Source organism: Corvus brachyrhynchos, unplaced genomic scaffold (genome assembly GCF_000691975.1).
Source record: "Corvus brachyrhynchos isolate BGI_N302 unplaced genomic scaffold, ASM69197v1 scaffold115, whole genome shotgun sequence".
Lineage (NCBI taxonomy): Eukaryota > Metazoa > Chordata > Aves > Passeriformes > Corvidae > Corvus > Corvus brachyrhynchos.
The window spans coordinates 22,766,022-22,781,929 of NW_008239553.1; the positions used below are offsets into that span (position 1 = coordinate 22,766,022).

At 37.9% G+C, this 15,908-nt stretch overlaps 1 protein-coding gene across 1 annotated transcript; it reads right to left on the reverse strand.

Moving 5' to 3' along the window:
- Positions 1 to 15,869, reverse strand: FBXO33 (F-box protein 33). Its single transcript, XM_017741916.1, has 3 exons — positions 12,624 to 15,869; positions 6,450 to 7,135; positions 1 to 2,403 (listed from the first exon to the last, which is right to left on the reverse strand). The coding sequence occupies exons 2-3, from the start codon at positions 7,066 to 7,068 to the stop codon at positions 2,132 to 2,134; spliced, it is 891 nt and encodes a 296-aa protein (XP_017597405.1). The 5' UTR covers positions 7,069 to 7,135; positions 12,624 to 15,869; the 3' UTR covers positions 1 to 2,131.
- Positions 15,870 to 15,908: the final 39 nt, after the last annotated feature.

Genomic DNA, 15,908 nt, shown 5'->3' on the forward strand with positions numbered 1-15,908 from the left:
TTGCAGGTATTCATAATCTATTTAATAGTGGGACACCAAAGAAGTACTACACATTTTTCTTGAGCACATTAGATTTTGATTTAAGCAATTGCAATTGATGCAGTAGTTTCTCAAAAATAGTCTTCTATATTCTACAGTCCACAGTTTACCGTATCAGTCTAATAGGTCATATAATAATATACTGTTTGTGCTAACTGGTCTGATCTTTAGTAAAGCATCGTTCCCATTCCTCCACCACCCCAAAAAATGTTGACAAAATTCAGCCAAATTAAAAAAAAAAATTCAGTGTGACTTATTTTATATTTTTCTGCTGACCTAGACACAATGGGAGCTACTAGTTATACACATCTTATGAACGATGTTGCATTTTAATTCTAAAAATCTTCATGCTGATAACAATAAAGTATTTTGTACAGCAATCAATTTTTTATGCTTTATTCATTGATTAAAAGAATATAACATTTAACATAAACCATACAACATCAGTCATCAATTCAAACATTCAGCTGGTTTCCTTACATTTTCTGTCAGGAGTTTTTTTTTTAATCTGATCACATTTATAAGATAAAATCTCACCACATCTGGCATATACACACACTGTGCCAGTGGATTCACTCTACTGATGTACATATAAAATCCGCATGGTATGTGCTCACTGGAGACAAAACAGCGCACACCTGTCAAAAGGTCATTTTAATATAAGATGGTAAAACCATTTGTAAAACACATATAAACTTTTTCCATAAATAGAATCATATCTGGACATCTGTTGCATAAATTGTGTTTTCCAAAGCTTACAATATAGCAGCCAGGTCTCAGCACTGCTGGGCACCCACGTTGGCCACTTACTTTATTATTGCAGACTGTCCTTTAAACATTAAATGCACAACATTCGTACCACTTAAAACTGGGGTCAGGTGGAAGTCTCACAGAGACCACGTCTGTACCGCGGTTGCCCTGAAACAGTTACATCGGCTTCTAAAGCCTCTCAGATATAACAAGATTTTAAAACATACTTCATGGAATGTTCTTCATGCATCATAGCAGCTCATACCTGTGATAGAACAAGCTTTGTATTTGTTTCCTTTCCTTCCTTTACATTCACTATTCACAGTGAAACAGGTGCATGTTTGTTAAGAGTTCTGAGGTTGCTGACTGAGCCACAGCACAGCTGTGTACCACAGGTCGAAATTCGACCTTATATATTACAATCTAGCAGTATCTGGCTGGCCAAAAGTTGGCCTGCCCCTGCCAGCATGTGGGCACTTCTTCGTTTTTAATCTATTCTTTGGCAGCTGACACAGGCGCTGACAGAGAAAATCCAGTGACTTGGTTGTTAGGGATTTCACGACTAATGTTTGTTTGCAGGTGTAGACCTTTGTATTGAAATCTTCACTGTTATGCGTTTACCTCACCGGAGCGCATATTCTTGCTTTTTCCTTTTAAACTTTGGCCCAAAGCTAACTTTTAAGGAAGATGACAGAACATGAGAACAAACAAGGAGGAGTTTGCAAAGAATCCAAAAGACTACAGCTTATGGAGTGAATCTGTAAGTGCAGGAACCTGAACGCTCGTGTTTCACACCGCCGCTTAGCAGCTAAGGAAAGCCGAGAATGGAGTTAAGCCATGCTGCAGAATCCGCACGTGAAATCAAGCAAGGTAAGAGTCTTACAGTGAACAGCCCTGGATAGACTTCTCGTCCCTTAAGCCTATTAAGTAGCATGCTACCAGATTAAGCACACAATGACAGCATAGAAATCCACTGGGCTATGGATATGGGTATTAAAAACAGTTGGCTCCCGAGCACAGGACTCCAATATAACAGCAAAATAATTCAAAATGCAGTTACTCAATTAAAGTAAAGTTAGCCGGCAACCTCAGACAGCCTTTGGCTGTATCTTGCAAGGTTTGGTAGACAAGTCCATTAACCGTGAAAACCCTAAACACTGCCACTTTCAGCTTCTAAACCAATACCCGACTACGTTCTTTGATCAAGAAGTAGAATACACATATATAATTCTATATAGCTAATACTGATTAAACACAGCACAAAAGGGGTTAATTCACACTACCGAAAAAACATAATAGGACCCTACTTGCATATGTAACCACAGGAATTGTAAATAAGGAGCTAAATGCCTTCACTGAAGCTCTGCATCTCTCTGTAAAAGTGACGGGTTGGCTCAGTGAAGACACTGAGCAGCTCTATGTCCATGACGGCGTGCCAAGGTCGACCCAATCCGAGAGACACTTGCTCAATGAAATTGTGTACTGGATCCACATCCTGATCAGCCAGTTCTCCTTGGTCGAATTCAATGCTTTCTTCTGTGACTTCCAGTACTTTCAGGTCAGAGCCACGAAGACGAGCAATTGCTATAAGATTATGAGCCCAGACTGTGTAACCTATGGGGAAAAGAAAAAGTCACTCTGTCATTTTCCTGCAAGGTATTTTCTTACTGTACTATTTAATACCAGACCATCCCAGCATCTCTCCCAACCTATGCTGTCATGTTCCATCTGGCAGAATTCCCCTAGGGCATGGTGGGGGCTTTCTGGTTTCAAGAAGTGAAGCCCCCATTTTTTATTCTGAATAAGAAAGTATAAAAATATTTCAGATAGTTTCACCAAGCTTTTCTAGATCTTTTTCCCCCACTTGCTCCACTTACAGTAGACTACTGTAAGTTATATATATATACACCATTTCAAACCTCCTGTAATCTACTTTGTAGTAAAATTAGAATGAAAAAAGGGAGTTATCAATTAAGTGAAGGCATAAAAGGATTGCTTTAAAACTCTGCTTATGCTAGAAAAAAAAAAAGATTTGCTTTTGTTGCTTTAGAAAGTAGACTTACTTTAAAAGAAAAAAAACACCACCAAACAGAGAGTCAGCACACACAAACCAGAAGCCTCTCCAGCCTCTTCAGGTCACCCCAGTGTGTGTGTGTCTATATATAATCTAAAAATATAAAATAAACTACATGTATCTTGTTATTCCGTCTGAGATAAAACATAATTACAAAGCTTCCCTCTCTTCACATTATATATTGGCATTCCTCCTTAAAAACTCCTATTCCCCAGTTACCTGGAAGCTTTCTGTGCCCTGGCTAAGGGAAAGGCAGAGAGCTCCTCCCTATTCAGATGCAAACCACAGATGGTCTGGGAGCTTCCTTTTCGGGGAGCTCTGCCAAATCAGCACTACCACTGCAAAAGGAAAGGCTCATTTCTGCCTTCATCATCATTCTCACAGGTGCTAAGCTTCTTGGTGAGACACCCAAGTAGATTCCAAGTAAAGCTTCAGTCTGCACAATATTTGAACTGGGAAAGCTAAACAGCTGAAAAGTAAAAGCTAACTGTGGTTTGGTCTTCCAACAATACAGTTAACATGCTCTACATCATAATGTATCAAAATAAAATAGAGAATAAAGAAAAGATGTCAAAGTAATAAAGAAAAGAGATTTCTATTCTGTTTTCTTTTACTTTTATCTATTGTGTCTCTGTAAGTACGTATGGGCAGGTTTTCAACAAAGAAGCCTGCACACATCTGTAAGGCTCATTTCTGGTATATAAGCCATTAGGAATGCATGAATTCCCACAATCTTCATCTGCTGGATACTTCACCTCCAACACAACTGTCCACAGAAGATGAAGCTGTCTTAATTCAGGCAGCTTAATTCAATGTCCCTTCCTTAATAGGGGCATTAAACTCAATGGAGAATTCCTCCCTGTATGATGACAGTCTCCTACCAGGACATGGAAGGAGTTCACACCACCTTCCCATTATCCTGACTGTAAAGGAACTTACCAAAGAAATCCTTGAAAGCAAGTGCAAGCATAAAAGAAAATAAAAGCCCTGCACACAAAACCCCTTTACCATCCTGTGGTCAGGTATATGGCTTTTGCTGTAACTTTTTCCAGTGCACAGATCCTCTATGCACTGGAACAACCATCTTATTCCCAAATTAGTCTCGTTTTAAATTAACTCTCCTTTCAAAAGTTTTCCCTGAAATTTCTTAGTGACCTCCCAGCTGCCAAAAAGTCTCTGTCCAGCTAAGTATTCAGAGGTAAGAGGAAACAATCATTTTACTACTGGTATCACTGAACAACAAATTTACCACGAGCACACTGTAATTGCTAGCAAAAATTTCAACTTTAGTTTTGGACAGTTTTATTCATGAAATGAATTTTATAACACAAAATCATAAAAGTCCACGTGGAAGTATCCTTCCCTTAAGGGAGAAGAAAAAATAATAAAAGGCCTCTGCTCTCACAGATGGACCATGGTTTTTATTCACAGTGGCAGATCATACCACTACAAGTATCCTACTGTCTCCATCCCATCCCAAATGGCCACACACTCTTTACATCCTTTCTTCATTCTGCGAGAATGCATTTAACATCTGCCTTCCTCTGGCTCCTGGACCTGCTGCCTTGGTGGAAAGATGACAACTTCCCACAAAAGACAACCTCGAGGCACCCCATATAAAGTGTCCTTAGCATATGTTTTCCCCTCCCTGTTTTGGTCAGTGACAAGTGGCAGCCAAAACTAGATGTAAACCAAAGCTTTTTCAAAAGCAAACTAGTACCAGAAGAGGAAACATACACATAAACACACACACACAAAAACCTAAGAAGCACTGGAAACTGAAGAATAACCACTTCAGGAGACAGAAAAAGAAACTTGAGCACTTTAAGCGAATTATGGCACCTTGAACAAAACCACCTTCTTTTCTTGAAGGAAACTTGACAGTATAGTATGACAAGTGCAGCCAGAAAACATTATATGGTAAACCTCAGAGAATCCAAGCATGAGGCTAAGATGCTGTACTGAGGCATCACAGCATTCTGGGTATTTCTTCTAACAGTGTTCTTCCTAGAGTTACTACTCTCCAAGAAAGATGCTTACGTTACAGTAGAGTAACGTAATAGAGTTCTCTATAACTAGAGAAGTTATGTTCACAGCTTAGAAAAGATCAGAAGGCATTTATAAGCAGCTTAGCTAGCTTCTGCTGCAAGGAGGGGGAAAAGAAGGGAAAAGAATCTGAATCCCAATGTAACAGCAAGGTGATACTTGGCTGTTCTCTCACACAGGCAGACACAGCATCTCTCCAAAGAAAGGTGATGTAGCAACAACAGTTTGCTAGACAGAAGCATAAAAGACTTTGCTTCCCCAATGCTCTGCACAGACTAATACCTTCTACTGAATAGACACGTGTTGGTATGATACTTACACTAGCTTACGTTTAGATGTTTCACAAGCTTTTAAAGTTCGATAATATATTAGAGGACTTTTCTGTAGCAGGAGGATAATTTAAGATAACACACTATTTTTACTCTTTTTTTAAAGGCCCTCAAACATGTATCCAAATTTTAGAAGAAACTGCTAAAATCCACACTTAGACTGGTGCAGTCATGTGCCAGTATCCAAAATCTGTCTCACCTGGAAACTATTAAGGAGAGACAGCTGAATTGTTCACACCTTCCCTGCCCCCAGCAATGACAATTCAGTAAAGGACCACCAAAAAAAAAAAAAAAAAAAAAAGGGGAAAAAAATACAGCAGGACCTTCTGGCTTTAACCGATAAAAATCTGAATGTACACCTCCTGCTGCTGAAGGCCTTCTGTTTGTACTGAACAACTGGAGATTTACTCCCCCAAGCAGTCTGAGGAAACACATTCATTCTTATGCAACACAATACAGTCATCGCTTAACTCCTTCATGCACCAGCAAACTTGGTCTTGGTAAGCTGATTCCAGCACAAAAAAAAAGTATTATTCTGCATTATTTCAGTTTCAGGTGCCTTAAAATTTGCCAGACTGCTGTAACTTCTACCACCAAGTGCTCTACTGATGATAGAGCTGAATAAATTCTAAAAGTTATTTGCTACTATATGGCAAATAAATAGCTGGGATAAATCTAGCTCTGGTATTACTGGTAAAACCAATACACTCAGTGAAGCAACCTCCTTCACATATTTTTCAGCCTTCATCTGGTGGCAGTCTGACCAAACTGGTAACAAACTTTTTCCTCTCAGTTTTGAGGCACTTAACTCATGTTATTTACAAACAGGAAGCAAAATAATCTAATCTTGCCAGCATATAAACTCACAGAAAAATAGCAAATGTTTTCAGTTCACATGCACATAACCAGTCACTTAATGGAACTTGCACAGTGCAGACCACTTGCAGGATAAGCCTCCTGGAATGCTCACTTCTTAAGTTATCCTCATTTCTGTGAGGAGTTTAATAAAATCCTATGTGACTTCTCAACAAAAGCTAGTAAGATGCATGTTTAAAACTCATATACAATGAACACTTTCAACAATAGCATATATAGCAACGGTGCAGCAGCCTTTTGAATAACATGCCACTAAAATACACCATGATTAGAAAGGCTGAAGGGTTGTAAGCATTTGAAAGTCACATACTATGCCCGTGCCATGTGTTACCTACCATGAACAGCTAGGAGAGACAGTCTTGTGCACCTCCAGGCTAATAAGACAAGTGGATCCTCATTCCGGTTGTCACTGAGATCTGGGAAGGCAGACATATCTATCACATCATTCATTAGTATAAAATGAGTGAGGAACTTGTCATACTGCCTGGATATGAGGTCAACAACAGCTCCTGAAACACAAGTGACATAGCTGTCAAAGTGAATCCTCTCTAGGGGGATACTGGGCTTAAGAATCCTTAACATATCATCACTCTTGACATCAAAAGCCATTATATAGACCCGAAGATTAGTGCTGTTGCGAGTCAGCGCCTGCCAATTCTCATCTTTTGGCATATTGTCCAATGACTTGTGCATTATGGAAACACTGTGGACCAGGAGAGACAGTCGATGCAAAGGCACGTGGTTGCTGTCAGCCAGGACTCTTGCCATTTCAGCTGTAAAATCACAGAAATCCAAAGCGAGCGAACGCAGATTCACAAAGCGCTCCAATTCAACCGCAGTGATAAGAGTGGTATTACCAGGGATGTGGTTGTCCAATAAGCTCAGATGTTCCATGGTGTTGGCTATAGGGTTTGATAAGGAGGACAGTGATGTGGGAGTTACTATTTGCAGCATTAACCCACAAGACAGCCATTTCAATTGCCTGCTATTGCCTAATATCTCTTCAAACAGCTGTTGGATTCTGCAAGTAAACAAAACAGAATGATCCTATTAAACATGGTTTAGTCTTACCAACTGCATACCATTCAATTTTTTTATTCAAGAATTATTCTTCCTTCATTTATAGCCTTATTCTGCAGGAAGGTGCTATTATTACAGTTCTTGTGAACTGCAACCCGACTGCAGACCTCCCAGAGCATTTTAACATCCACTGCCCTTAAAAGGTTAAAATTGTAAACTAAAAGAAATATGTACTTTGTCTTTCAAAAATGGAGGCACACTATGAACCTTCACTTCATGTATTTTCCAGCATGTATTTAACACCCTCCCACATACATTTTAAGGTTATGCAAATAAGAAAACCTGTAATGCTTTTCAAATGAGGCTCTTGTTTTTAAAAACAGCCTTTTGTATTTCCTAGCTTCTCCAGAACTGCACATTTAGTATGGAAAAAAAAGTCAATTTCAGTGAAAGGTGGCAGAAACTTGACTTTGAGCATAAATTAGAATGATGTGAATTATCTACTTGATTTTTTCATTAAAGGGTAAAGAACAAACATGCAAGAAGATTCTTTAAATAATTCCAAATGTACAACTAACTGGATTTTCAAGTGCCAACAGGTTCATGTTTTACCAAAACAACTTGGACCCAGTAACATTTCAATCTCAAACTATCAGTGCCAGATTATGAATTTATTCTGATGCACCCCACCTCTCCTACCCCTTTTTTTCAGTGAATCGATGTTCTTTACATTGAGATATTTTGTTCAAGAAGGCAACAGAAGTATTTTAAATTTTCAATATTAAATTCAAATAGTACAGTCACACTCTAAAATACTTTCTCCATATAAGTCTTTTTCCAGTCTTCATTCCACAGCTGTAAGGCCCAAGAGTCCTCCTGCCCAAATGACAAGTGTTCTTTTAGTGTATTAGACACAGGTGTAGGTCAGTATTTGATCTCAAGCCCTGGTCAGCATTACAGAGAAGCAGTTGAGCCAGGCTATGAAAGTCCCATAAAACATCACGAAATAAGATCCAGTACAAAACTAGCAGAAATTTTTGTTCCTCAAATCAGGTAATGGTTTTGCACAGAACACTTTTTCCTTTATTGCTGTGAGGATCTGTATACTTTATACATCTAAGCAAAAAACCATTATGAAGTTATTATTCTCACCCACATAACTTTAATAGATAATGTCCAGGCAAGATTAAAGGTTTAGCCCAGTATCCTGACAGACAGCAAAGAAACACTAATACCTTAAGGTGACAGAACAAGGAAAGCACACAGGGATATTCCTCAAATATCTCTCTAGTTTCCAAAACTTTGAAATTCAGACCTTCTGAGCAGAGCTGTATTTTGCAACTCTCAGAGACTTCACTTCTACAAATTCATCCAGGTTCCTCCCTTAGCTGAGTAAGCTTTTAGCAACCATAACATCCAATAATAAAGAACTTTGGAATGTGATTCCCCCCTCTTCTTGCTTGCTCTGAACCTGTCACCTACTACCTTTGATGCCCCACAATCCTTCCGCTGTAATCAAGTTAAAACATCAGCCCTCATTCATCCTCTCCCTCAGCAAATCCTTATTCATCCCTTCCCTTGCCTACATGCGCTTTCTTCCTTCTCCTATGAAGGTACTAGGTTTGCAAGGCCTGACTTCACCCAAGTGGAAAAGTTGGTGTGGTTATTGTATTTATTTCACACTTCAGTTCCCAAGGTTTTGCCTAGAATAGTCATCAAGTAAAAAGACTTCAATATTTCCAGATTTGTCCAAACATTTTATTTTAAATTAACGACTGGCAACTGTGACACAAAGGAAACAGTTTCAAACAATAGATAAGACTCACAGACAGCGTAGTTTTTCTATTTTATTCCTAAATTCATTTAAAGTTCAGATGAACCTTATTTGATTGTGGCAATGCTTATTTCATAATTATTCTTGCCAATGAATAACAGATTATCTCACAATCCCCCAAAGAAAATGATTTACCACAGCAATCGCAAATTTCTTCCAAAGACTCTTCCCTCCCCCCATATACACCTGCAAAAGGTACTGTAATGGTTGCAGCAATGGTAGAATTTATTTTGTAATAGCCCAGGTAATCAATCTTAATAGTGCTTATAGTGTTTTACAGAACTATTGAAGACAAATCAATTTTGAGATGTTCAGTAGAATACTACCATCTATATGCCTCACTGCACTTAAAAATCAGTTTAAATTGTGGTTCTCATACAACTTAAACATCTGAGCTTAGAAGAATACTGTTTTAGTACCTGCAAAATTTAATGAAATATGACATAGAACTCTGCAGCTCTAGGGTGGGTTTTCTCCCCAGAAGGAATTGCAGTAAGAAACTTTTAAAAGAGAGAGAATTATTTACTGCAATCTGCACAGCAACTTTTTAGTGCAAGCACCGAAGTTATTTATACAAGTATTTAGATTTGTGCTGCTAGTCTAATGACATGTAGGTCCTAAGAAAACTTTCTCCAGTTCTTAGCCAGTAAGAGATCAAACATGTCAATAAAGAATATTTAACAGCAATAATTTCTGAACTGTTTTTAGTACCTGCTTTATAAAAGGCAAGACAGAAAGCACTATGTAAGATAGAGGCCATTCATTTTAACATATTTCAAATAAATTTTTTAAACATCCTAGCAGGTTTGGTTTTTTCCTCCCCTGCAAATTTTTATGCACATTCTATTTTTCATAAACAGATTGCATCTAACTGGAGCTTGCAAAAATAGTCTGAACTGCGTTCCAGAAAATTAGACACGTGAATTGTTGGAAATTAACACGTACTTGATTACCATATTAATTTTACTTCAACTGCCTAGCATGTAGTACAACATTTATCCTAACTTAACACAGCTATTTCAAAGCTCACTTATAAAACTGAAGTTTGAGCATATATCAGAAAATACAAGCAGAACTCAGCACATGCCAAAAAGCAATGCAACCTACTGATGTCACAACAAGTGTCATCAGTCCCCTTTGCTCCCTGTAGGCAGCAATTATGGGATGGTCACCACTGACCTGTAACCTACAAATTATTATACTGAAGCAAACAATTGAAAAAATAAAAACCTCATAAAAAAGTACTTTCACAATTAATGCCCCAGACGGTGTTTTCATCCAGAGGACAGACTAAAGCCTGACTAGACAGGCAGAGTTATTGTTTAATCCCCCAAACCAGTTCTAACCAGGACTGAAACACATCCATGGCCCTGGACAGGAAGTAAACATATTACTAAGGCCCATATGGAGGCCATTTGTTTCATTAAATACTATCAATCAAAATATTTTGTTTAATAACAGAGGCTAAACTGGTTCTTTTGGAAACCAAACTACCTGAACCACACAGATCAATCATGAGAAGCAGATTTCAGAAAGCCAAAATTTTAAACAACTACCTTTTGTTCAACTCAAGACAAATGTACTGTTTACACTGAGCTTCCCAACACTAAGAAACAGAGTTGTAAAGAGAGTTTTAGAAAGTAACCAAGGACACAAATGCTGTACAGAAAAGGAATAAGCATTACAAACTCATGCTGATGCCTGCGAAAGTATATTTTTGAAAACATGCTCCAAAGCCTCCTCTGCCTTAGGACAATCCTCAGCCTTAACCTGAGGAAGCATCCTAATGGCTCCGTGATAGCTGAGATTTCACCCACAGTCTGCTACATCCAGCTCAAGGCCAGCTTTCAGGAAACATAACATTTTTTTCCCTGACTGCTTTAATTGCAGGAAGTTTCTGAAACAGCTAGTAAAGTTTATCACCACAGAGGTTCCAAAAATCCTCAACTACCAGTAACACTGTCTCCCAAAGGTTGCTTATACCTTTCACTGTTAGTTATCAGCATCCACGTTTTGCAACTTACTGATGCAAACCCAAGTGCAAAAAACATGGCTAAGAAGCCATAAAGATTTACTTTCTGAACTAAGTCTACCACTAGTTCTCAAACTTCAGACAACTGAATAAAACACTGTCAGCTTTCCTTTAATTTAGACAAGGACTAGCAGGTCCCAAATACATTGTTTTATTCTAGAAAGAAAATCAATCAAACAACAACAACAAAAAAAACCCAAACAAAAACCCCCAAAATCCCCAACCCCTCCCGGCCCCCCCGCAAAACCCAAAACAAAAAACCAAACAAGCAAAAAACCACAACAAACAAACACAAAAACCCAACAACAAAATGAACTAAACTAAAAAGAGGTAGCATTTATTTGCTCATTCCAAAACGTGCAAAGGTGAATATTCATCTAAAAGACTAACATCAAGTTAGATAATGAGTTTTGAATGGTTTATGGCTCCAAAATGTGAATACCCGCTTGAAGAAACATTTAACCATACACTCAGCTGAGTAGACATCTGCTTTGATGACTCCCTTCAAGGCCCTTTCCAAAGATTTGATTATATATTTCTATTTTCACAAAGGATAGCAAATAAAGAGCTTTTACCAAATGAGCCTTTTACCTGCACACAGCACTACAGTACATACATTAGACAGAATCACAAATTGCTCCAAGTTCTGCATTCTAAACATAACAGATGACAAAGACACAGTATGTGACTCACAGCTGTATTTGCTGTGATTTGCAAATCCAGGTCAGGACCAAACATTCAGTTTGATGACTGTGTTCACGTACATACATTGATCTGATAATATACCTATACTGGCTCTAAAAACCACTCAAAACAAAAAATAGTAAAGATCTAGAGCAGCTGTACTTATTCCACTCCCAAGCTACTGGAAGAAAGATATTTAAATTGACACAAAATTATGGTATTCAGGTTTTATTGTATCAAAAGTTTTAGCAATACTGCTAAAATAGTTAAGTCAGCATCGCTCCCTCTGTGGTAATTTATTCCAGAAGTCAGTAGCTGTTTATACTGTATTTAACCTTTTCCAAAGAACAAATAACCATTTTGATTATAAGCATTCAAGGACTGTCCTGTAATGTAATTATGGCAAGCTAAAATACACCTCTGAACTAAACAAGCACATTGAGAGCTGCAATATTTCAGGAATTCTGCAAATACATAACCTAGTTTTCAGATGTAATTTGAAATAAGTTGTAGCAGTAAACTTGAAAGAGAACATAAACACAAACATGTTTTCAACTCTTGTGAAATACAACTGATTACTTCCTTTTCTAATTTTTTTTCATGTACAGAAATAGTAAGGGGTGCTGGTATCAAGGCCACATCCCTCCTCCCCTTTTGAGGCATTAACATAATATTGAACACAACGAAAAGAGGAAAGACAGGATTCTCACCCTGCTCAGAAAGGATGGAAAAAAAAACCCCAAACAAACAAACAAAAAACAACAAAAAAACAACAGCCACAAAACCAGACTACTTCATGTAAATAGCAGGAACAAGAATTTAGATTTTCATCCCATTAAAAAACTTAAAGCTTCTTAGTACTGTATTTCAGGATTTCCTGTGTTCCATTACCTATTTTTATTATTCTACTGTATTTGATAGTTTACAAATACAACTTACTGCTTAATCTTCTTGCCATCAGGGTCAACCTTTCCAAGGTAGGTATTTGATATAGTTCCATGTTGCTGCAGAATGCTTATATCCCCAAAGAGACTTAACTTCTGGAGGTTCCTAGGAAACAACAAAAGAAAAAGGAATCTGTACACAAAACTAAAATGGTGTCAGAAATCATTCTGGATAAGACAAATACAAGCAATAAACCCCCATTATTACATGGAGCACACAGTCTGTGTTGGGAAACTTACTACTGTCCTGGAATACAGGCTCATATGGAACTATAGAAAATGAGACTGAAGTATAAAGGGGAAGAGGACTACACAAACTGCTGAAACCAGCTGTAATAGCAAATACCGCTTTTCAGTCAGCACAGGAGTATTTTCAGCAGGCCTGTACCACTACAAAGAAAACTTAGGAGTGATTTTATGCAATTTTTAATCACTGGAACATGCGTGTTAAGTGTCACTGATGAAAACATCAGATACTTATTCCTTTTAACATTTAACACTGCATTTAATGTCCAAGTAGGACACAACCACAAACAACCGTGTCTGAGCACCTGCATACATCAGCTGGGTTACAAACAGGAGCCCAAACCACCTGCCTCAATCAAGGCATCACAAACCTCAGCCAGGAAAAGCAAGAGCTCCCCACACCCTAATCAGTGTCTAATTTCTGTTATATCAAAGTAGGGGAAGCTTTTCTAATATTCCCCATCAGTGAGGGATAGTGGCCCACCACGACACACAATTTTAACTTTTAGAAGGGATACCTAAAAAGAAGTGAAAGAAGAACCTCTAAGTTGATGCTGGACATGACACGGTCCACTAGACAGTCACTTTTCCTTTCCCTAGTAGTTTTCTAACTTGCATCTTTTCTATTCCTCTAACAGATCAAGCAAGGGGTATGCAAACGACTGCAGTTTTAAAGTAGCTGTGTAGCATTTACTATTAAGATTCTTATTTTTGTAGCTGACTAAGTTTTGGGTCAGCATTTCTTTTATTTGTATATGCTGTAAATTAGATTTACTCCTAACATGCAAGGGCTAGTTGCAATTGATAATTAACAAGGCAGAAACTCCAGTTTCACCACAAATGGACATATAAATTAATCCTGAACAGTAGATGCCAATTAACCTGTAGCTGACAATTAAGTGAGTTACCATAAATCCTTATTTCTTCTGGCTTACAAATCATATGCTAGTATTTCAAATCAGCTTTGAGGAAAACGTAGTATGTTTTACATTTTTTAGTAGGTATGAATTGCATTCTATAATTGTTATCTACCATAAATCATAATTTACCTGTTTTGAAGTTCCCGTATTCAAAAACAGCACACTGATTGCCTGAAATCTATCCACTGTAGCACCTGCTACTTTTTTTCTATAGGAGAACAATGACTGAATAGCAAGAACCACGAGCTTCATATAAAGTCTGACAAATACTGGAGCCAAATACCTAGAATTTACAACAGTGTCTGAGATTTTAACAATTTAATATTTTGCATTTTAAATACAGGACTATTGTACTGATGATACACTAAAATAAATGGAGCCTTAGAATATGATCAATATTCTACAAATCTCACTAAGACACTGCCTGATCATACTGAAGAATAAGCTTGGCAGAGAAACCTAAAACACTGGCACAAGCAACCAAGAGTATTTTGGGCTCTTTTTTTTCCTCAAAAGCTGTCAGAGATAGTCTGGTATGACAGGGAAGTAGTAGAAACCTCCACCTGTGAGGTGAAAAGCAGTGCTCACAGCCAATGCCATAATTAAGCATTTATCTTTTGATCTCGGTGATTTCTGCGAGCCAAGAGCCAAAATGCAATCTTCAGAACAGTTCTGAATCACCTGCATATTCACATCAAACGCAGGTCTCGGTTTGTGCCACTCACACCACCAGCCAATGCTACCATAGGCACGTAGGCAGGTATTAAGAGGACACTAATCACTAGCACCCCACACATTTTTACTTCATCGATGTGACTGCCATTTCATGCAGTACAGAGACAAATGAAAAAGTTCTCTGCCTGAAAACTTAACCAATGACAACATCTGATTATTTTTCCATTCACAACACAGTTATTAACATCAACAAATCCGATCACAGTTCAACACAATGTTAGATTTTTGCTACTATTTGCAGTGTTATTCAACTCCATGACATTCAGCTCACCGCTCATCTTTATTTCAGACAGTCAGTAAAGTGATTGCTATTTAAATAAAATTATTTCAAAGTTAATTGTCATCTTTTGCTAAAAGTTATAATGGCATCTTAATCCTGTGTAGTATCCATACATACAGCTGGGGAAAAACTTGTGGTTTGGAGGGATTTCTAAAACATTTATTTTCCACTCACTCAAAAAGTGCACTAGCAGTAATAAGCTTCTGACTAGGCTCCATCTTCGGTGTTGTTTGGTCTTTTTTAACACCCAATTTTAAAAAGCACAAAATGTCCTTGCTTACATTCAAGGCAAACAAAGTGGTAAGGCACATATTGTATTACTATACTAGTTTCTGCCAGTTTCAGCTGCCTGTTCAGACCAATAGAAAACAGTCATTAGAAAACATCAAAACCAGATGCAGTCTACTGTTTTGAGCGATTCACCACTTTTTGGCAACTCCAAGAGATACCATCCTTCACCAAGACACCAGTTTTATAGAAATCTGCATTTTTGTATCCATAGCAAAGATCAAACAAGTCACACAATTTAACATGATGCACAGGAATAGCCGGGGGGGAAGGGAGGAGTGTCACTACCTTCCTCTCTTCCTTTGTAAGCAAGGAAGGAGTAGTAGAGGAGACTATACTTTGGTATTTTAGAGTTACATAAAAGAACAGGATTTTCCTACTGCATGATCACCAGGGGCTTATTAGCTGTTGTATGCACGTTTTAAGTGCAAACAGAAAGTTTGTTGCACTCCCACCCTGCCTCCTAGAACTTAGTTTTGAAAGATCAGTTTGAGAAGCTTCAGATCATGAGGATTTAAGAAACATCATACCCACCCACACCCTTTTTCTTAGTATTAAGTAGAACATCAGCTTTTAAACAGTTACACGTTTTGTAATTTTGCTTCATTTGCTGTCATAAACATAGAAGCTTATGGAAAAGTTACAGATGACTATAAACACTACAGTAGTACCTTTTAATTAAATAAATGATAGATTTTTAGAGCTCATCAAGGTCCCAATGCTATTAAAGCAATAATTTGGGAGTAATATGCTGCCACCCACAAAAAAACTTGAGCTCTACTTCAAATACAAGACAGACCTCGAACATACC